General features: G+C 25.8%; 1 protein-coding gene across 1 annotated transcript; it reads right to left on the bottom strand.

Moving 5' to 3' along the window:
- Window positions 1-13,851: 13,851 nt before the first annotated feature.
- Window positions 13,852-22,934, bottom strand: LOC145831408 (uncharacterized). The gene is made up of 5 exons (XM_082938662.1): window positions 22,465-22,934; window positions 19,171-19,363; window positions 17,679-17,920; window positions 15,982-16,193; window positions 13,852-15,709 (listed from the first exon to the last, which is right to left on the bottom strand). Exons 1-5 carry the CDS (start codon window positions 22,632-22,634, stop codon window positions 15,486-15,488), a joined length of 1,041 nt encoding a protein of 346 aa, XP_082794788.1. The 5' UTR covers window positions 22,635-22,934; the 3' UTR covers window positions 13,852-15,485.
- Between the last annotated feature and the right edge of the window lie 1,329 nt (window positions 22,935-24,263).

Genomic DNA, 24,263 nt, shown 5'->3' with positions numbered 1-24,263 from the left:
TGTTTAAATGGCACAAAATAAGATACTTTTAAAAACGATGTTAACTAGAAAACAATATATTATTTTACCATGTCCTACACCATCATAAATATCCTTAAATTTTTTATGAGCTTTTCGTTGGAACATCAACAAGACATGGGTGATACAGGTCACAGAGGTAGGGTAGTTCAGCTTCCAGGTATTCACATACAGATTGAAACACTTTTAGACTTTTGGCTGTGCTATCGGTCGTTACGGAATTAACCTAACAACTATGTCTTTAGCAGAATATTTGTAGCCTGTTGAAAGTGGTGAAGTTTTTATCGTTGGTTTCTACAACTTATCTAAACTTTTACGAGACTCTGTAGAAATGTTAAAGGTTGCTAAAGTCCGTTGCTGTCCATTAACTGTGACAAATTGAACAACATGGTTGCCAACACCACTCATTCTGGATCAAGAAATGGAGTGTGAACAGTTGAGTTGATACTCATCATCATCTGTACAGTGATTTCGCAAACAACCGTTTGCTTCCACATACAGATCTAGACGGTTATAATTAGATAATTCTGGCAAAGTGTTTGTATCATATGGTTTATTAGGTTTGTAAACTTTCATTTTCTTTTTTTCATTTGATATTTTCCATCATCTTTGAACAAACGATGAGCACTATACTGTTTATGAAAACTGTGACGTGTTTTTATAAAGTTCAAAATCTTCATCAACAATTTTTATACCCCACAGGCTTCCAAGCGTTTCACATTGGCTATGTATCGAAAAAAAATATGCATTAACTCTCAAAACACATTTAGTTGAGTATAATACATTTACCAATCTTGTTGTAAGAAAAAACTACCAAATGTTCTGAAAGACCCACAAAAGGATTTTAATTCTGCCTGCGTTCAATTGACTTAACTGCATTTAATGATTTGTTTGTACTGAGCAAAACACCCAATGCAAAACTAAATTGAATGCAATGTCTTGCCAAACTGTTAACTCAACTTTAACTGCTTTTTTTTCAATTAAAGTAACATTTACCAATACAAAATGTAAGCTTTTCATTAGGAAGTTCTTTGAAGAATTAAGACAAAATGCAATTACTACAACTGGTGTTGAGGGTTGGCTTAAAAAACCTGCAAATAAAATAGCAAACTTGCAAATGCTGAGTCAGCAAAGTTTAAAAACAGAATTATTCAAATTTCTCATTTAATCTTCACCCTATTCCGTAAAAAACCTTTCCCAAAGATTATAAGTAAATACTTTTGCTACCTAAAATCAAAAATAACAAATGAATTAAAAGTTTTGCCGACTTATTTAATTAAGACCAAAGAAAAAAAAAACTTCTCCAAATTAAAACCTTTGGTGGCTAGTTTTTGGAATAGAACAACTCAATTAAATTATTTGGTTAGGTTTAAACACTGTTTGGAACCTTTTTAGGTGGTAAAAAAATTATATACCCCCCTGAAAAACAAACAGTGAAAAATATTAACTTTTGTGATGTTGAGAATACATTTTCTTTTAGAACAGAAAAAAATTGCGAACCATTTAGTAAACGTTTTTACATTGTTTTTTTTTTTGTTTTTTTATTTAGTTAGTTAAGGTAAAATAAATGCGATTTCGCATTTCACTCTATTTTTCTTTTAATAATTTTAATAAAGTATCAATAATCTTTTATGCTGTCACAATAATTCTTTCGAATATTTTTTCGCCATATTTGTTGTAGAAAAATATTATTTTTGTTTTGTCATTAGCAATCTTAAGCATCTTTTTGTCGTTAGCAATCTTGAGCTTGAGGGATTTCCCGAAGATGAAAACGCGTGCTACTTCATTTATCACCGCCTCGTTTCCACCATTCAGTTCTGGTAACTCCGACGCAGTTTTTCTGTTCACTTCATCGCTTAAATTCAGCTTGTTCGTCCTAATTTGCTCGACAAGTTCGTTTTCGTTAAACAGGTCTGTTGTTTAAAAATAATCATTTAGTTTATTTTTTTGAAAGTGCTGGTAGTAAGATTTAAAGCGTTGGTAAACAATCTTTTTAGCATAGACCCAATAAATGTTAACTGTATCATACGATTGTCTTTTTATGATTAGCTGACCACAAGCACATCTTAAAAGCAAATATTTTGATATAGTAATACTAGAAATTCTTAGTAAAAAATTTTATAAACTGTTATATTAATTAATACTTGAAAATAAAATCTATTTTGTTCACTTAAACTCACAATTTTATTTTATTAGCTCAATTGTTAAAATAATAAAGTTAAGAAAAATTTAAACTATTCATATAAAAAAAAAGCAGCATCATCATGAAATTTTATAATTTATAAAACAAAACAATAAATAAATACTTACTTTTTAACCTGTTCTCCAAAACAAAAGGTTTTTTAGATTTATTTTTGCATAAATTTACAAAATTGCCACCGTCTGTCTTAATTATAGATCAGGGGTCGGCAGGCAGTTGGTAGTCGCGGGCAAAATTTCAAGTTTACAAAGTCTTCGCGGGCCGCAGTTTTAGTTTTAGTGACGTTTGAATAATCTTTTGGTTTTAGTTTTAGTCTCACTAGAGAAAAGTTTAAGCTATACATAATTTGACTATTTAAATTAATTTAAAAAAAATTAGAATAAAATTTACATTGACTAATATACTTAAGTGTTAATAAACTATGTACTTTCATATGCACTTACTAAGTTAAATTTAATACTTTTGTAATTTTACATACAATTTAACTCTCTATAAAAACCAAACTTGAAAGACAATTTATTAGTTACTTTTATATATTTGTTATATTACCAACCCCTTTTTTCATATTTCTAAAAATATTAACTTCAAAAAAATGTTTTTGCGTGTTAAATAGTTTACATTCATTAGAAAATTTAGTAATGTGTTATTTAATAAAATTAATACCTGTTTGTATTATAGAAAGCTAGAACAAATTCTTTAACATAATTAATTCAGAATACTTAAATAAAATATTTTATTAGTAACTTTTACATGGTTGTCACTTAAAAAGCAAAAACGTCTGAGTTGTATCAAACCAGCCTAAGTTCATTAAAAGTTTAAAAAGCTAGTAAACCGTTGTAAATCAAGCTTAAGTACCTAGTAAAAATATCATGATCATTAAAAAGTACACAAAGTGTAAAAAAACAAGAAAAAACTACAATTAGTAAACTACACTACAGTCATAAAAACTATTCTGGGAATTCTAAGATTTATTTAAAGTGTTTGAAATAAACGTTTCACACACATCTGAGTTTTCAAGCTTTTAAAATAGCCTGTTTGTGTAGCAGCCCAGTTAAAACAAAGTTCACAACATAAAGAAATAACGAAACTTATTAACAGTAAACAATATACATGCCAAAAAAATATAAGTCAGCTGGAATGGACAATTAACTTTCTTAAACATTTTTAACAAAAGTATAAAACTTAATTGAGTCATTAGCGAAGGGAAAAACCTCTTTTTTATTAAGCATTACAGCAATTTTACAATATTATAACATATATTATAACTGAAACTAACACTTTGGGTTGAGCAAAACTTACATCATCAGTTTAATTTGCAACTCTTTTAAGCAAAAAAGTCAGCCTGAATTAACAAAAACATTCCTGATATTTTGTATACAAAAAACAATTCTAGCCAAAAACTTATAAAATGATTTAGTTGGCCTGAGATTTGAAGTCTTCAAAAAGTGATAGTCTGAGAGTGTGTCAATGATTATAAACTATCCCTAAGTCTAGTTTATATTAAGTAGGTAGCTCCAAAAAACAGCAAATGTGTGTATTGATATGCAAAGCATAAATGTTAACTTAGTTTGACAAAATCAATGTTTGAAAAATGAAAATGTATACCTAACAAAAACTATATTAGTTTATGTCATATGTATTGTTTTAATTGTGTTTGTACAAATTTAGACATTACATGTAGAAAAAACAAACTTAGAAAATTATGCATAAACTAAACTTAAACTAACTAAAGTATTTTATAAAAAGTGGTTTAAAATATGAGCATTTTTTTAAGTTGGTGTGCATATAAGTTAGTTTAAGTGCAAAGAAAACTTCTAAAAAATTAAAATGTGTCAAAACAAAACTTAAATAAACCTTTTTTTCTCATTACTATGTTATTTTAAATGTTTTTACACTAAAACATAACATTTACAAATAAAAAATATATAAAAGAAACTTAGGTAAAAAAAATATTGGAAAGAATATCTAAGCTATAAAGAAATGACACTTTATTTAATTACTGTGCATTGCTTTTGTACAAAATGGAAAACATTTGAGTTTAGTTTATTTGATAAATAGGTATAATATAACTAACTTATTAAATTCAAGCACTCTTTTTTCAGATAATTACTTGCTGTTGTAAAATAGAAGTTATTATGAAACACAGAAAAATATCCTGTTAGAATGCTAATCTGTCTTTTTCACATTTTTAAATTAAAGTAGTAACGTCTTCTAATTATTTTTAAATGTTTTACAGAGACTTAAAACCAAACTAAACAAAGTAAATCGAATTACCGAAAAAATTTTACTTGAAATGTATTTTTGCTCAGCAGGCCACTTTTACATGCTCGCGGGCCACAAAATTTTCTTTCGCGGGCCGCAGTTTGCCGACCCCTGTTTTAGATAGTCTAGAATGTTTTGTATTGTTTTCCAGATCCATATTTTTCATTTCTGTTGGTAGTTTGTATATTTTATAGTCTTACTTGAAACTAAAATTAATTAATACAGCTATATATAGTTTGCAATTTTACTACAAATAAAGAAAGCAAAAACAGTCTAATTAGATAATTTTAGTTGTTACCATAAAATGTTCAGTTTTTTGTATATAATTTAAATCTACTATTAAAAATTTTAATTTTTTAGTTTATCAGGGGAGTTTTAACTATGTAATAGATTAAAATATGTTGTAAAGTTTGAAATCTATTATCTCGCATGTTACCATGAATTTATGGACATCAAAGCTACCATTTTGTATATTATTTTTCAGTTTTCCATTCCTTGCTTCAGTTTGAATCTCTCTGATTTCTTTAAGTTCACCGTGGATGCGTTCCATTCTCTGTTCACTCATTTTAATTTTATAATCTAAAATATTTTTAATTTTTGCTGTAGTTTTGTGATTGTAAACGCCTTTAAATAAGAATAAATATATTTAATGCATAACTTAGAATTTAATACAATAAGTTAATAGTTATAGAACAATTGATGAGTTTAATTAAGCGTTTTAAATGTAATGCAGAATGCAAAGCATAAATTAAAACTTTGACTGATAAAGTTAGTTATTTTAATATTAATCATTTATACTTTAACTATCAAGTTTAATTTATTATATTCTAAGATTTCTTAGAGCTTTTTGAGACTCCATAGATCTGTTCTTAAATTTATTTGAGAGCAGTGAAACGCTGTTAGTCGGAATTAAGTTTTAACACAATAACATATGTGGTATATTAAGTTAATTTAAATTCATAGCTAAACAGTAAAATGTAAACTAGATGAAAAAACTTTATAATGCATAGTATTATTTTAACCAGAGATTTATAAAAAAAAGATTTGTGCAAGTACTATTCCGAAAATCAATTATAGACTTATAACTAAATAGTCAGAAATCATACTTTATATTAATCATATATTTAGAAGGAAAAAAGTATTTGATGAGTAAAAACAATGTTCGGCTGGCAATTGGTCCTTGGGGCTTAATTTCAATTTTTTTGGGGGCCGCATTTTATTTTACAGTTTTGTGATAGTCAATTTTTTAGTCATTTTATGTCCTATCAGTTTCTTAAATTGTTGGTTTTTCCTTTTCCTTCATTCTTCTGCATGCTGTAGTTAGCCATTTGATGTAGTCGACTGCAACCACCTCCCATTGGTCATTGGATGGCATCTGTAAAAAAAAAAAACAGCTCAAAAAAAAGTTATGTAGTACATTGTTTATATAATCAACCTTCTTTTATTTAATTATCATTTTCTTCTAAACTGTTGAAAAGAATTCTTGTATATTAAATACATAGCGCACACACACTTTAAAGTTTCAGTAGTTTTATGCAGTTAAATATAATATGTGTATTAATATTAGTACTATGAAAAGCATAAGTTTATTTTTAATATTCAATTATTGAAAACTTAAAAAAATACTTAGTTGAGTTTTTGAATAGTGTTGTTTTGAAACGGTTTTAACTTAAAAACTTAAACATGAGTCTTTCATTTTGACAACTTTAAGCTTTTAACAGGGTTGAAAGTTTTAGTAACAAAAATTCAGCCTGAGTTACATCAAACCAGGCAGATATATTAAAGGTTAAAATAAACGTTGAAAAAGACAAAAAATGTAAAAACTTTACCACTAAATAGAATATTCGAAAAATTATTTACAAAAAATAGTCTAAGATAAAACAAAAAACCAGACTAGCTTTAGTTTTTTTTAAATTCCATAATCTAAAATATCCTGTTAGAGTAGCAACTTTGAACACAAGTTATTAAGTTAAAGTTTTATTTAACTATAAGTAAGCTCAAGAAAGCCTGATGATTTTCAAACTACTTGTAACTAATCAGTTCAAGACAATTCATCTTATTTAATACAAGTTTAAACAAATGCTGACCTTACTTTATAAAATTGTTCTAAGTCAGGGTGGCCAATAGTTTTAATTTTCGATTCTTTTTTTAGGTTTTAAATTAATCTTAAGGCTTTAAAAAGCACAACTAATCTATATCTCTTATCTGGTAGAAAATTAAGTTTGAGATTAAAAATTTGTACTTAGTATAAAATTACTTCAAAGCTACTTAATATGTGTTTTTAAAAGAAATTTTTTTTCAAAAAAATGTTTAACTTTCGGGTATATAAAAGTTGTTTAGCTTTAATCTAGATTTTTTGATTTTACATGTAAAAACTGTTTACATAATCGAAGTCATTTCACGTTTTTCCAGATTTTTTTTGTCTTTAAAATTTTAAGTTATGATAGTATCCAAGACTAAATTGACCATTTGTTGAGCGTGTAGCAACCCTGATCATTTAAAATATCATTCAGATTACAAATAAAAGTTTCATTTAAGTAGTACTACATATAGACTAGAAAATCTCATTTTATAAAAATAAACGAATAAAAATGCTTATAACATAAGCATAAGTTAATATTTTTTGTTCAATATTTTTTGTTAAAATTTTCTTTTCTGCTACAAGTAGTAATTTACTAAACTTATTTGCTTAAATTTAATTCTAAACAACAACTTTGTACTTATGGTCTTATTTTATATCGTTTTTAAGGCATGAAGATTACACGAAACTATTTAAAAATAAAACGTTTTGAAATTGCTTGGCAAATCTCATGGATCAGAAACTAAACAGGAAGAACTAATTTCTACAAAATAATAAAATACTTATATCTATAAAAGAAACTAAACGGCTTTCTGTAATTCATGTGACAAGTTTTATATGAGTTTCTGGTTATTTTTTTTTGGGGAACCTTAACATACATCAAAAAGTTCAAAAATTTCCTTTATTTAAGACAGTTTGGTTGAAAATTGCATAAACCGACAAGCGAAGTGGAGTTAATGCTTAAATTTTTTGTTTAATGTGTCAATTTTGTAATTTTTCCTTTGCCCAGCAGGCCATTCTTGAGGAAAATATTGATAATGAAGTTTAATACACATTATAACTTTATTACTTTCAAATTCATTATCTAGTTGTACATTTTATTGTTGTCATTTTTTTTGTAGTTCTCAAGTTGATAAAGATCAAGAATAAACTCTTCAAAGAAAAGAGACTATGTTAAATCTTACTTTAATTTTGAGATAGTGTGCATTGTGCATTCTTATATGAATATAATTATTACTTTTAAGTTGAGTAGCTGTAAGGTTAAAACAATCCTGTGAAGTTAGCAACGATGATACATTCATAAATAAATTACAAAAACAGGGTTGCTACTCTTTGAGGAAAAAGGGCCAACTTGAGTTGGCTGGAGTTTATAAAAAAATTCAAGTATAGGTAACACAAGCCAAAACCTTAAAATAAACTATAATAAATATCTTTAAAATCTCAAAATTAGCCTGACTTAGTATGAGTGTCTGACAGTGTTTACTTGTTTGTTTGCATAAGTTTAAAAGTAAAACTATCAATCTACAAACCTTAATCAACTCAACTTCTGAAATAAGTATAAACAAAACAAGTGTTTACAAGTTTGAGTGTGTTTTGTACATAAGTATGTATTGAAAACAACTTGGTGTTCTAAACTGTTTTTAGGGTAAATAGACTCTTAGAAAAAATATACTATTTTTTTTTTAGTTCATTTAAATGTTTCTTTACAATTTTAAATATAAATCATAAAGAAAAAATAATGGTAATAGAAAATATATATAAAATACTTAATAAACTGAATTCCCTAAATTGTTAATAATTGAAACTTAGTTTAGTACTGCAGTGTGCACAGATTTTGTACACATGAAAAATATTTATATTAATAAAATTTATTTATTACATTTATAACTTACTGAATTCAAGAATAAGAAGTGCTCCAATCCATACACATAAGGTTTTGTTGACTTCCCTGTTATAGAAAAGAATAACATATAAACTTAAAAGAAATTGCTGGAATTCCAATCTGTCTTTTTTAACATTTCATAAGCATAAGAAGTAAATTATTTTAACAGCTTCAAATGTTATCAAGAAGAACGGACTAAAATTTCACGATTATACTTTTGCACAAAGACAAATTTGCACTAGGGAACAAAAATGCACTAGGTGATAAAATTGCACAAAGATTAGTTTGCACCAATGGTCAATTTTGCATGAGAGTAAAATAAAAAATAGAAAAAACGTATATAAGAAAAAACAAAAAAAAACTAAAAGATAAATTATTAAAATAACAAAAAAAATGATACTGACCAAGGGTAATGGTTAGGGGTAACAGTGATAGTAAAAATAAAAACATAAAAATGACAAATAATTTATTAAAAACAAAAACAAAAATGAAATAATATGTAAAAAAATGATTAAAAAGAAAAAATGCTACTGGCCGAGGGTAAAATTTAGGGGTTACAGTTATAATAAAAGAATAGAAATTAAAATTAATAAAAAAATTATAGAAAAAAATCAACCTGTGCAAAAAGTTCTCCTTGCAAAAGTGTCTTTGTGCAAAAGTATCATCGCGCAATTTTTTGCCCATATGCAATTTTGTCCTTTCGTGCAATTTTTTACGCTTGTGGAAATTTGACATTTACCTGTTATCCAGGAACTTGAAATAAAATTAATACATCTATAGTTTAAAAAATCCATTTAGTTTAAAGTTTTCTTTAGCGGGCCACACTCACATGCTCGTTGACCGCAGCTTTACCTTTTGTTGCGGGCTGCAGTGCAGCGTTTAACTTTGCTATAATATTGTTATTAAAATGATAAAACCTGAAACAAAATATTTTCATACAGTGCACTGAAATGTAAAGTATATGTGACAAAACAGTAGAATATAAATCTAATATATATTTAACTTATGTGGTAAAAGCAAGACTTTAACATGAATTATTTTGCTTAATTTTTATAGAAGTGGGCTGATTGGGTAGGGGTCCTAAAGATTGCCTTGTAAACTTTCAGAGTTGAACATAACAAGATCAAAACTCAATTGTCAACAAGTATAAAAAAAAAAGAATCTTAAAAATTATTTTTATCTAAGTAACTACTTATATTTTGATTAATCAACTTATTTTATCAAAATAATTCATTCAGGAATAATGTCAGTTTCTTGTTTCAGGGTAAAAATTTTACCTATAAAATCCTAGAAATAAAAAAAATAAGACAAAAAAAGCTGAAATTTTTAACATATGTAATGTTATGGTTACACTCAGAATTTTGAACAATTTTTGTGTAAAAAGCAATGATATCTACTATAGATTCAAAAACTACTATAAACATTAAAAAGTTTGAACTTTTTATTTTTGTTTAACCATACCAAGTGAAGTAAGTTGAACTTAAACAAAAAAACATTAGAAAAATTAAAGTTAGGATCTAGACTATACCAAAAATGTCTAAATAATCAACAGCACCAACCATTGTTAAAGGAAGACAAAATTTATACTGCTTTATTTTACTGAAAACTGTGCAAAGATATTATGACCATAGACTGGTAAGAAACTTTTTTTACTGGTTGTACAATAAAAATATTTTGTAAAGTTTAAATTTTATTTTGAGGTATAAGGGTACAAAGCTGGAGAATTCAATAGGTTATTTAAGGATCAAAGTATAAAAGTAAAAATAGACTTTTTCTTTAAAAAATTATTCTGTCTAGTTTTTTAACAACTTCTATAAAACTTTCTCAGTTTGGTCTAAACTTTTTATTGATCAATTTTATTGTAGGGTTTTATTTAATTGAAAAATCTTTTATGTTTTAGTTTATATAGTTTTTTTTGCTTTTATTGATCTTTTTTTTTTTCAAGGTAGAAAAGCATGAGAAAATACTCACTCTCTCCTCTGCAACAATAAACGTTTTCTGAAGGTCAAGTAAGTGAGTTTGAGCTCATCACATGTTATTCCATCTGCCCTATCTTTAAATTTACTAAGAAAAAAAAAAAAAACCTTTTAACTAAAAACAAAACTAAAAATGTCTATGTAACAAAAAAAAAATTTAGCTAACTGAAATAACTAATCCTAACCCTTTCTTGAAAAAACTTCTGGTGACACGTCATTTGGCAAACACTCACAAGAATAAAATCTCAATACTAAAAACCACAAAGTGTGGGAAAATCATGAAACTCAAATCTCCAAGTAAGTTTTTGCCAACGCTACAACAAATAACACACCAACAATCCAATCATGTGATCACTGCCACCAGTGTGAACTCACAATCAGCTGTTGTAAACTCAAATAAACCAATATCTAATTTAAAGTATTTAGTTCTGAAAAATAGAAAAAAAACTAAATAGAATAAGAAAATACTGTAAGTAGGAAAAAAAGATACTATTTGTATTAAAAAAAATAAAAAATATATATATATTTCAACAATAAAGTCAATAAATAATAAGATTTTTTAAAATTTGTTAGTACATATTATCTTTGTACAAGACTCAAAAAAAACAAAAAGAAAAAAAAATAATAAACAAATAAAAAAGTTGTATTAAGTTTATACTTTTACCTCTAATTTCTAATAAAAAAATATAAATAAATGAACTATCTTAAATCTAACACAATAAAAAAATTGAAACAAGTAAGACAACCTAGCAATAAACAAAATTTATTACAATAATTTATAACAATCACTCTTTCATTACCAGGACATTCATAAAAATAAAGACCAACACATCACAATCTGGTCCCAAATTACATGAATCAAATTTTAACACAGACAAAACATACATGTAGAAGCCCTCTAGATCTACTCCATGTAGTTATTCAACAAAAAGTCTTTATATATAAATTTAAATGGATCTTTTTTTAAGTTTTTAAAAGTTTCAGGGACACTAGACCAAAACTTGGGACCCAAATACCTAAAGCAGTTTAGGCCAAGTCTTGTTCTAGGTCTTTCAGTTGTAAAATTCATTTTCTTTGAAAATCTTGTATTGTGTAGGTGAACAGAGCTAGTAAGTGTAAATCTATTGTGTTCTACATCAAACCCTGTTATAGTATTACGCATTAACTTACAAATTTGCAATTTATACACATCCTTTAATTTTAGCACACCAGTTTTTTTAAACAAAGGGTTTGTTGTGGTCAAGGCAGGCACACGACAAACATACCTGATCACTCTTTTTTGCATACAAAAAATTGGTTTTAAGTAACAGTCAGCAGCACTAACCCAAACAGATATACAATATTGGATATGCGAATAAAACATACTATAATATACCATTTTAAGTGTAAATGTGTCCAAGTAATATCTTAATTTTGACAAAGCATAACAACTCCTAGACAATTTCGATTTCAGAGAACTCAAATGTTTCTTCCAATTCAGCTTATCATTCAAAACCACACCTAAGTATTTTATACTATTACTCTGCTCGATAAGAAAACCATTTACCTTAACACTAAATTCACAATTTTTTGAAGTTTTATTAAAAAAAAAAACTTAGTTTTTGAATAATTAATAAAAAGTTTATTAGCACGCAACCATTTATCAACTTTTACCAACTCCTTATTAATAGTTTCATTTAAACACTCAGGATCACTGTGTTGGTAGCTCAAGCAGGCATCATCAGCAAACAATCTCATATTTGTCTCAGTAGAGGAAAAAATATCATTAATATACACAAGAAACAACAAAGGACCCAAACAAGAACCTTGTGGTATTCCAAAGTGGTCATCTGCTAAACAAAAACCATTATTTTTTATACTTCTACTTCAAGACAACAACTGCTAAAAAAACCGATATACTTTATTCTTCTGTTTTGCAGAGGACATTTACTGATTAATAAATATACTATTACTTATAAATTAACAAAATACTTACGAATTTTCACACGTTTTTTATTATTGCACTGAAAATGAGAAAATTGTCAACGCTTACAATTATGATCAACGGATTGGTGTGGAGAATTGAATTATTAAGGATAATTTGATATAGTATTGTAACTCTGTAAAAAAAAACTCTATACAATGCACTGACAAGTTCTTTGGGCGAAATTTAGTTTGGTAAAAATGTGTTAAAAAAAATAGTTTTTATTAAAGTACTACACTATCTTTAGTTCCATCATTATAAATCAATAAAGATTAAGAGCCTACATGAAAGAGAAAACTCTGCACTAGTATGCATTAAATTTTAAACTGTAAAATTTATTGTATGTGAGTAAATAAGATAATGCACTACTTCTAAACTATATTCTACAGATTTAATGATGAAATTTTCAAAGACATATTGTTAGATGTTGTTCCCTTCATAAATGAAGTTATAGTGTAGCAAGTTTATTCAAAAACTTGTACTTAAAATTATACAATTTCAACGTTGTTTCCCTCAAGTTTGTAATAACTTATGAAAATTTTGTTATTAGTTTTTTTAATTTAATGTTTTAGTCTTTGTAGTTTACTTATACCTGTCAATGTCACTTTATTTAACAGGCAGCATTTAGTTTTGTGTCATCAGTATGTTTTTAAATTTAGCACCTGAACAAAAGTTAGTTATTTTTGTACTTTTTTTACAAACACTACCAACAAGGGCAAAATTCATGAAGTTCAACAAAATATGCAATCAGCTTGTGTAAAAATATTTCACAAAAAAATAATTAAACTTATATTCAGTAACTGTTTACTCACGCTTTCATAATACTTGAAAACTGTTAGTCACAATTAAGTATTATGAGTCACGAATGACGTTTAAAATGCAGCTAATAATATAACTAATTTTACTAATGAGTGTTTTATAAAGCTTTTTATGTTAATATAAGAATTATTTAAAATGCTTAGTACAATAGGTTTTATATTACGTGCCTCTTTTATTTTATTGTTGATATATTTTATAAACTTTTTGGATATAACATTTTACTAGTTTTAAAAATTAACATAAGGAAAATTTAAATCTAATTAAATAGTGAATATTTATACTTCGTGCTATTTTTATCAAAACAGCTAACTTAGCTTAATACTGACAAGTTTAATAATTTATTTAGATTTTTTTTTCCATATTTTAAAATAAAATTTAAAAAATTACATACTCTAGTTTTGAATACTAAACTTCAACTGTTTTTATACTAATTACCATTTTAGGTACAACTTATACATATGGAAAGTTTGAACATTTTATTCAAGAAGTTTTCTAAAGAAACTTTTAATAGTAAGCTGAGTTATACTTTAAATAAATCTAAATAGTTGTTATGTTATTCTGATATTTAATGGAAAAAAAATTGTCATATTTATTTTAAAATAAATCTAAGATTGCAAGTGTAATATTAATTAATTAGAATATAATAAAAACTCAATATAACTTATTTTATTTTCAATGCTAAAGGCACAAAACAACAAAAATAAAACTATTATTTTTAAAGACAAAATTTCAAAGACAACTTTTGGCCAAAAAAGGAAATATGTTTACAATGAATAAGACAAAACAGGCAGTTAAATTATTTACAAGAAATTAGAGGCACCCAACTATTAAAAGGCAATAGATGAAATGTATTAGGCAAAACACAATAATGATGTTTATAAAAACATTTTCAAAAGCAGTATCGGTATATAATTTTCTTTTAGTTTTTCAAACTGTACTTCAACTATATATCAAAGTTACTATTTTTTAAGTTAATATGATGCTTTAAAAAAAAAACTTTAAACAGATGTAAATATGCACTTAGGTAGGTAAATAAAATTACAAATGTTTGTTGATTTAATGTTTTCTGATACAGAAAAATTAAAAATAAGTAAAAGATAATTAATTGTAGTAACAGCATCTTTCAAATATTTTTAATTTTTAGAAAACCAAAGCATATATATTTTTTATTACAACTTTTTTTTACATACATAAAATTTTAATCAATGATGTTATAATAGTTGTGCTAATCGTATTTTATATACAAACAGCGAAACAAAATTACTAAAAACTCATTAACTTTTATCCAAAATTTCGATTATTTTTCAACTAAACTTAAGTTTAAACTTAATTTCAAACAATAGCTTTAGTAAACTATTTGATCTATAAAACGATATTGTTAACAATGACTGAAAAACAGCACTAGAATGTTTAAAACTATATTTTAGTTTACGGAAAATTATTCAAAAAAAAAGTTTTTAACGTTAATGACAAACTTGGCAAAAAATATTAGGGAATCTTTATGCATGTACAATTTTATGTCACGAATCATAAGTGTTTGGAGCTAAAATATATTTTTGGAAATAACAATAATTTAATGGAATACACTTAATTTAAAACATCATAGAAAAAAAATAACACTGTTATAAAACCTTAACCTTAAAAAAATATCTAACGAAAAATACAAATAAGCAATACCAGTTTCAAACTTATGGCAACTTACAGAAAACTTTAAAATCAAGTAAAATTTATGTATTCAAACTAGTTTTCTTTTTTCGCGCTATAAAGTAAAACACTTAAGAGCAAAAACTTTATACCTGGAATAAACAGTAATTTGATAGAAATGTAAAAAAATAATAACAAAATCTTCGGAAATTGAAAAAGTTTTATTGAATGCTTTGTAAGCATTATGGAAACACAAATTTAAAAAAAAAAATTAAACTTTTCATATTTAGACATAACAGGAATGGAAAAAAACTGAACACAGGTTAAAAAATAGAAACTTGGCCAAATATTGCGACTAAATTAGATGCTTTATACTTATAGTGTATTTATAGGCGTTCCTACTTTGTATATTGCAACTATATGTTTCTGTGCGAACATTTTTTTCTGAAACTGAAATAAGGGAAATCATTGTATCTTTTAGTATTCCAATTCACCAACTCGGGTAAGTTTTTTGATAGTCCATAAGTTGTTTTCTTAAAGTCTTAACAAAATTTGTAATTCTTTGTATAAAAAACAAATGATAATATGTTTTTTTTAAGAAACCTTACAAAGTATTGTTTTCAAAATTACTTCTAAGTCTTTCACAAACTCAGCGTAATTTTCTTTATGTCGTTTACTTGTATTTTCGAATCGACTCTGTCGCCAGCAATCCTGAACTTGACGTGACTCGTGAACTTTACATTGGTTTCCATGACAACCTGCTTGCCCAGCAACCATGACGTAATGTCCAGTGACGCAGGTAACCATGACGATTGGTTACTATCAAATCTGGCGAGTGCTCGAACTTTTGTTGTTGGGGAATAACCTAAAATTGAGTAACAATCAATTAAAAACTTACAGCATAAATATAAAAAGACATAATATAATAAGTTATACGACTAAATTAAACAAAATATTAATAACCAGAATAAAGAATTGAAGCATTCTATAAAACTAGTTTTTTATTTACATCGCGTTTTTGTTCTTTTATTAAATTTTTTTTATAATAACCTAGAATGAATTGGATAACTTTACAATATATATTAAACTTATTCCAGCTTGAGTTTTTTAAATAAAAAGTATATATTTTCAACCAACCCATCAACGCCCACAAAGAGGCCATGGCGTCGTTCCTGTTGTGGTTGAACTCTATGACGTCACAGTTCTTCCTGCTCACGGTGACGTCACAATCAAATTGTTTGAAGTCGCCGTGCAGCATCTTGCCTCCTTCCAGTTCGCAAACGTCCCAAGTTCCCACGCAGTTGAGTATTTGACGGATCAATGATAATTGGGAGTATGAGAATGTCCCTCTGTGGAAATAGTTATTTTATTTTGTCTTTATGTAATAAACAATGTTTAGGACAATTTGTTATCATCACTACTGCTATTATTTTTATATTTACTATTATTGTTACTAATCAATTACTTTAAGTCGGGAGTATGAGAACGTATTTATTTAAAATTGAAGAATAGTAATAGCTATTTAGAAGTTTGTTTAATTATTATTATTTTTACAACAAATAATAATTACAGAGTTAAGTATTTGGCAGATCAAACTAAGTTGGGAGTGTGAGAAAGTTCCTCTATTTGTAAAAAAACTAAAGACTTGAAACAGATTTATTCGAGCTTATAAAATGTTTTAAATATTTTAATTTCTACATGGTTGAGAACTTTGGGTTAGTTTGGAGTATGAGAATGTTTATCTGTATAATAATTACTTATTAATTATTTTTGTAAGTTGTTTATTTAAAAGTGTTTAAGAAATTTATATTTTAAACAACTTTTAATTTTATTATAATTACTGCTAATTAATTTTTACAGAGTTGAGAATTTGACGAATCAATTATAATTGCGAGAAGCTGAATGCGCTTCTGTAATATAGTTACAACTTTTTAATTAAATTTTATTAGATTTTTTTAACTATATTTCTGCGAACTATCACTATTTTCAATATAACAAGTATTTTAAATATTAAATAATTAGTTATGGAGCTTAGAATTTGTCAAATTAAGCTTGATTGCGAGTAGTGAGATTTTTTAAAACGTTTATGAGAAAAATCAATTACAAAATTTATTATAAATATTATCAAAGACTAAAGTATTCTCAATCCAAAAGTATAAATCTAAAAATTAAAAAAAAATCTTTTTATGTATTTAGTATAATAAGACTTATGTTCAAAAAACTACAAAAAAAAACATTAAAGTCAACATAACACCTAAAATTACTTTATTTCAAATTTAGTTATTTTCTTTCAACATAAAAAAACTCAATTAAACAAAAAAACTATATCAGTAAAATAAGCAAGTTAAGGTAAATTTATTGTTAAAAGAAAACTAAAATAAAATAAGTTGATTAGAGTAAATCACCAAAATAAACAAAACAAAAAATCAATTAAAAAACATAGAACACCTCATGAAAGTTACCTTGCAGATTCCATATTCAGAAGGCTTTATAAATTTTTTGTCATTAAATTTATAGTAAGTTTTAAAAATTTAATTAACAATCAATCTAAATAAAATTAAATGAGTCCATTACTTTTTTAGAAAGTATTGAAAATCATTCTTTAAAACTACTTTAAATATTAAAAAGTGTTTAGCACATTAAACTATGTATAACTCTTTTAAAACTACAAAATAATCTATAACATTTAGCTCAGCTTAATCTCAACCTAAAGCCAAAAACCTTGAGTCATAAAAATTTAAAAACTACATATATAAGTTGAGCAGTTTTTATTCAAAATCTTATAAAACAATTGTAGGAAAACAATTTTTCAGTATTTTAGGAAAAAAACTCACCCCAAAAAGAAAGGTACAAATGGATCTAACAAGTAACTGCTAATTGGCTTCTGAAATTTCCCCGCGAAATCTTTCAGTTGCTGGGGGGTGATCACAGTATCGCTGGTTGTTATGCTGGGGTCCAGCTCCCCGTTGCTGTTCACCATGACAACGCGGGAAAGTAGGGATTTTCCCGGAATAAAAACTCCATTACGTGCAAAGTGGGATCTAAGGAGGGCAGTTTTATCCACAATGCTCCGGATCTAAAAAAAAGTTTAAGAATTTTTATTAGCCTGTTGTATCTAATTAAAAACTTATATTTCTAAATTTTAAATCTATTAAAATTAAATGTTTGTCAAAAAACAAATTTAAAAAGTTAAAAATACTCATTACAGATTAAGCAGGCTTTTTGATTGCCAATAATGCTCCAGACTTTTTAAATTAAGCTTAATTGCTTTTAGGCTGAGTAAAATAAATAAGTAAATTCAAAAAGGTCTAAAAAGGATTTTGAGCAATTTTAGCAAATAGATTTGTCTGAGTTATAAATTAATCTTTAAAGTTAAGTTATCTGAAAATAGAACTAAGTATATTTAAAATATGCAACTCCGAACAATGTTTAATTAATAACTTCAGTAACTTTGGTTATGTCAAATGGTTTTGTACACTATTTAAAAGCTTTTGTAAGGCTTTATATTTCATATTTATTTACCTAGAACTTTGTTGAGTAGAGAAAAAAAAATAACATTCTTATGTAAATAAAACTGTGTTCAGCATAAACAATAAAATACTATCATTTTAAAACAAAATATCCCACATTGCTTATCAAGTATACACATTAGCTTAACAAAACGGCTACTCTTGAATTTAAGCTGAAAAAGAATTAAGATTGGCAAACATCACTTAAAACACCGTGAGCAATATTTTAGATTATTTAAAGAAGCGTTAGTAGAAGCGAAATATTTTTTTTTCTGAAAACAACTCTAATTAATTGTATAGGACCTAAAAAATTCGACTTTCAAGTTTTTGGTTCAAATTTTTTACATGTAGTAACTATCACAGAAACATATTCTACACGTTTTAAGACGATTTGAAAAAAGTCTCATGAAGGCACTTCTTGAGTTTCTCACAAAAAGCATACTTGAGACTATATTCATTGAAAATGTTATTATCAGAAAAGCATCCTTAAACATATATATATATATATAAAATTTTAAGTAAACAATAAAAAAACTTGTAGGGCACATATGATATATAACTTTAATCAATTTTAACAGAAAAAAAGTTTGAAAGTACAATGGTATAAAAACTAACAGTGCTATCAATAAATTGCAAGTTAGTAGTAAATAAATTATAAATATTGCATAGATTTGTATTTTAAAGTAAAAAAAAATATTATAAATACAAACATTAACTGGACACGTATGCTAAAATAAATTGAAACACCAAATAAGCAGACAATGCACAACATAGTATCAGCACAATTTAACATTTATTTTAAAAAACAAACACTTACAGGGCACATGTGCTGTATAACTTTGGTCCTTCCGTCCCTTTTAACAGTCTGATCCCAGTATATATTGTTGCAAGACATCCTTATATTTCCACTCCAATTCTTAACTTCCAAGCAGTAAATTTGGTGGTCGGTTATCACCACAAGGTCAATTTCGCTCCTTCCAGTTTGCAACTGGTTGGGTATGCGAAGTGATCTGTAAAAAAATATTTGTTTTAGAAGGCAACAGTATCAAAATATTATATCATTAAAAAAATACATAATACCAAAAATTTTAATTGCAGTTCGTTGGGTATTCGAAGTGAACTGTGTGAAAAACTTATTTTAATGATAAAAATTTAAAAAATAAATATTATCTAAATATTACAGTACTAAAAAAATTTAATTGCAGTTGGTCAGGTGTGCGGATCTGTGTGGGATTTTATTTTCATCAAAAATATTGACACTAAACTATACCAAGTCTAATATCAATAACTATATACTAAACTTGGAATACAGAGTGATTTCTTAATTCACTTCTACTGAATAAAAATAATAATTTTCTAACAATAACATCAAATCAAGATATATTTGTGTTAAAATAATGATTTAATATTTCAGTGAACCTCTGTTTGCAGTTGGTTTGGGTATGCGGAGTGATCTGTGTGAAAATAATTTTTAATTACAACAATCAAGGTGTTTTAAACTACAAATGGATTGTTTTCTGAAAATTTCAGCTCAAAAATTAAGTTTCAAGTTCATTAGAATTTTCTGAAACCATAAGGAGGTCCAACATTTTTTTTACAAAAATTAACTTTGGCTTTTATATAAAAGTTGTAAGAACAAACTATAAGCAAGTTTTCATAGAGCTCAAAAATATCATTTATGTTTTGAGGTATTTTATTTTGTGTAAAAATTTTGCAATACAAACGTATGGATCGAAAATTTTTCACTTTCAATTTTCTTGGAAATTTTAAATATCACTAAAATCTATTTCCTCCTTCATTTTTCAACCAATCTACTTCAAACTTTCAGGAAAAGTTTCTTATACTAAAAGAAAAAAATGTTACTTATTAATTTTAGTAGTTTATATTTTATTAAAAAAGTTTGTCTTGTTTAAAAAAAAAAAATCTTTGAAATTTTTTAAAGTCCAAAGTAATGTTTTTTGTTTTTTTTTTTGTTATTGTATAAAGATTAGATTATAAAAATTTGAAAAATATTGCTTTAAAAATGTAGGAAGAGATAGATTTTAAATATAATAGTCTTTTTTTTGCTGTTTTAGTTTTCCCTTACAATAGGGAACCTATTATGCTGCCCGACTTTGACTGGTCATATCTCAAAAAATAATTTGAATTTTTTAAAACAATAAAAAAATATCTTGAAACTTAGAAAAAACTTTATAAAATAAAATCAACTTGTAAAAAACATGATTAATATCCCTATGGCCTTAAAGATACTGAGGTCCATACTTTTGCACTGAAAGCTTAAGAAAAAATCAAAATTATTCAAAAAATTGTTATTTCCTTCAATTCTACAAAACCTGACTTGTAGTTACTTCTCATAGTTTTTAAGCTGTTATGTAAATGTAAAAAAAAAATTAAACCCCCTATGGCCTTAGGTCCTTTTTTTTTTTGGAAACACTTTGAAAACCTGAATAAACTTTAAACATAATGTAATTTTGTACTTCATGCTTACATAAAAAAGCCGACGTTAATGAACACCTACAACATTTAAAATTTAACTATATTAAACAAAATAAAAGTTATAAAAATTCAAAAATAAAAACATACATTGGTTTTAAAATATATGTAATGTTTCTTAATATGACTTATTCACAATAAAAAGTTGTTTAAAAATTAATACTTAAATTAGTTATTATGTAAAACCTGAAAATATCACATTAAGAAATATAAGTCATACAAACAAGTCATCGAACAAAGTTTAATTTACACGATTTTAAACATATTGCTTTAAAAATAAAACTTATTAAAGTTTAAACAAACTTCATTTGTACATTTTTATTTTTTACTTTGAAATTAAATGCTAATAAAAGTACTTAAGCAGGTTTGCTATGAGAAAAACTTATGTATAATATTTTAATATTAAAAACTTTAAATTTAAATAACAATCTGCTATACAACTTCAAGTTAAAAATTAAGTTTACAAAATAAAATAAACAAAAATTACGTTAAAAACAGGCACTACTAATACTAATTGTCATTTATGTTTAAATTGTATCAAAATTAAAATATACATAAGAACTTAAACAAAAAAGTAACAACTTTACAACTTCAATAAGTAATAAAAAAAATAACCAAAAATAACAGAGTTTTAAAAGTTTGAAATTTTGCCTCCTTAATAAAGATCAAAAAATGTAAATGAATAGCTAAATTAGTAAATATGGGCAAGTATTTTTTCATTATCTGACTAGTTATAGGCTAGGATAATGAGTTTGGAAAGCCATGGTATACACTGAAATGTTAAATAATTACGCTAACCTCTATACATAATAAGCATAGATGCCACCCATTAATTAACATTTACCATCTTGAATTCAATTATGAAAATATAAATAAAAACACTACATTTAAATCAAAATATTGTTTAGTGTTGATACAAAACAGATTTATACAAACTTCAAAAATGATAAAAAAAGTACATTCATACAAAAAAATAAACAATCAAACCTGAAAACACATTGCAAGCTGAATGCCATCTGCATTGATATAAAACACTTTTAATTATGTTAAAAGAAAAAAACAAAACAACAAATTAAAAAATAAATGTGCCATACTAAAAAGGATTAAAATAAATTAAAAAAAGGATGAAAAATACATATTAGTTAAATAAAAAAAGAAACTGAAACTGCAGTAATTTGTAACATAATCAGTTTGACTTATGAAAAAGACTAAAATACTGGGTTATAATCATAAATAAATGTAAATATTTAAGTATAACAAACATATAAATATCAATTACGAAAAGAAGATGAATAACTTTTACTAATTTTTGCCTTGTACAAAAACAGTTACCTGAAAACATTATATGCAGCAATGCTACCCAACTGCACAAACATTTACCACGTTGAACTAGAAAATAAACACATAAACTCCAAGTTTAAATCAAAGTACTATTTATTTTTTATTTAAAACAGAATTCTATATACTTCAAAAATTATAGACAAATTATGAAAAAAAAAACTTAAATAAGAACATTAACAGCGGACACACATAAACAAAGATTAATAAGACAAAATATTTAACTTAGTAAAATATTTCATACATTTTAAAATCAATATATATAAAATAGTAAGGCTACCTGAAAACATTGTAAGCTGGTATACCACCCAGTTGAACCAACATATCCTCAACATTCTTCTCAGCCTGCCTGCCAGCTCTAACTGCTTCATTCTCCTTGTGATTGTTTGGTTTGTCCACTATGCTGGCTTGCACAAGTCTGCTTGAAAGTTCTTGCAACGTTTGTAACATACTGATGAAAGTTTACATTAAAAAAATATAGTTACATTTGTATCTGTGAAATAGCAGTCAGCAATAAATATTTGTGACATTCTTATAGGTTTGAATAGTACATTGGTCTGTAGAAAAACGGGAACTGCTCAGTTTCAACCTACAATCAACTACCACCTGATCAAATACAAGAACCGCTTACTTACCAAGGGTAAGGGGTTACGGTGGTAGTGAAAAATAAAGTAAAAAAAAGTATACAAATAAAGGAAAAAAACTTTAGGTTGCAATTGTGCTTAAGTAGGATTTGATCAGGTTGGAATTTGAAGTACACCAGAAAAATAGTAATTTATAAGTAGCAACATTGGTATACTAATTTTTGCTGGCTTACACAAGTCTGCTTTGTAATTCTTGCAAGGTTTGTAACAGATTTTGGTAAAACTCACATTAAAAAATTTTATTTGTCTGTGAGAAAAGTAGTTAATTATTTAAATATCAACTAAGTTATATTACTAATGTATGAAAGTTATTTATAATAACTAGCTTTAGTGACTTGCACAAGTCTGCTAGAAAGTTCTTGCAACGTTTGTAACATACTGATGAAAGTTTACATTAAAAATAATTATAATTACATTTGTATCTATGAAATGGCAGTCAGCAATAAAGGTTTGTAACGTTATTATTGGTTTGAAAATTACATTGGTCTGTAGAAAAACTGTTATTTATAAGTAGCAATATAAATACCTGTATATAATTTTTTTCTGGCTTGCACATAACTGTTTGATATTTTTTGTTAATTTGTAACACATTGTTGTAAAAATCACATAAAAAATTTATAATGGTTTATATAAAAAAGTAAATGTTTAAAAAACAACTTATTTATATTACTAATGCATGTATACTGCCTATAGTAATTTTTTTAATGGCTTGCACTAGTCTACTTAAAATTTCTTGTTAAGTTTAAAGATATTTTAATTAAACATTTGCAATAGGAAAGTTATATATGTCAGTAAAAACAGTCAAATTTTAAAAGGTACTCTATTTAAAACAGCTGGTTTACAACAACATAAAAACCATTTTTAACAAAATAAGCTTCATGAATTTGTATGATCACTTAAGTTTGTAACTGTAAATATATTTTACAAAATTAATGCTAACCTTATGTTTTATTGCAAATTTCTCAGGTATTTTTAAATAAATTATAATCAGCAACAAAACTTACTTTAAAACTTTTAATTAGTTTGAGTACATTCTAAACTAATGCACATGTCTTTTTATTTTAAAATATTTTAATGATTATAATAAGATTTTAAAACATGTTTTAATATAGTACTAAAGGCATTAAAATGCTTAATTTGTTTATTTCATACATATGTACTTACAAACAAAATTAATTGTATAATTTTTTAATGATTAAAACACCAAAATCTGTAGTACGGTTACAATGTATAAGAAAATAAAGTATGCTTTCATGATAGTGAAACTAACTTTATTGATAAAGTCATTAAAAATATCAAAATCTTTTTATACAAATTTAATCCTATGGTTAAAGTTTAATTATTTTTATGCCACTCATTTAGTTCATAAAAAGTCAATGAAATGTTGAGAACCTTTTAACTATATTTTAAAATTAACAAATGTTGTTCTTTTAAT

Source organism: Thalia democratica, chromosome 3 (genome assembly GCF_965202585.1).
Source record: "Thalia democratica chromosome 3, ktThaDemo2.hap1.1, whole genome shotgun sequence".
Classification (NCBI taxonomy): domain Eukaryota; kingdom Metazoa; phylum Chordata; class Thaliacea; order Salpida; family Salpidae; genus Thalia; species Thalia democratica.
Note: the sequence above shows the minus strand (reverse complement) of the source record. Positions and strands in the feature narration are given on the sequence as shown.

Bases quoted from the DNA above. Each gene is read 5' to 3' on its own strand.
- LOC145831408 (XM_082938662.1), bottom strand. From the start codon at position 22,634: ATGTTACAAACGTTGCAAGAACTTTCAAGCAGACTTGTGCAAGCCAGC. The intron at 19,364-22,464 runs GTAGCCTTACTA...ATTTTTTTACAG, and splicing joins CCAGCTTACAATGTTTTCAG to ATCACTTCGCATACCCAACC. The intron at 15,710-15,981 runs GTTGGTTGAAAA...ACTCAATTTTAG, and splicing joins CTCTTTGTGGGCGTTGATGG to GTTATTCCCCAACAACAAAA.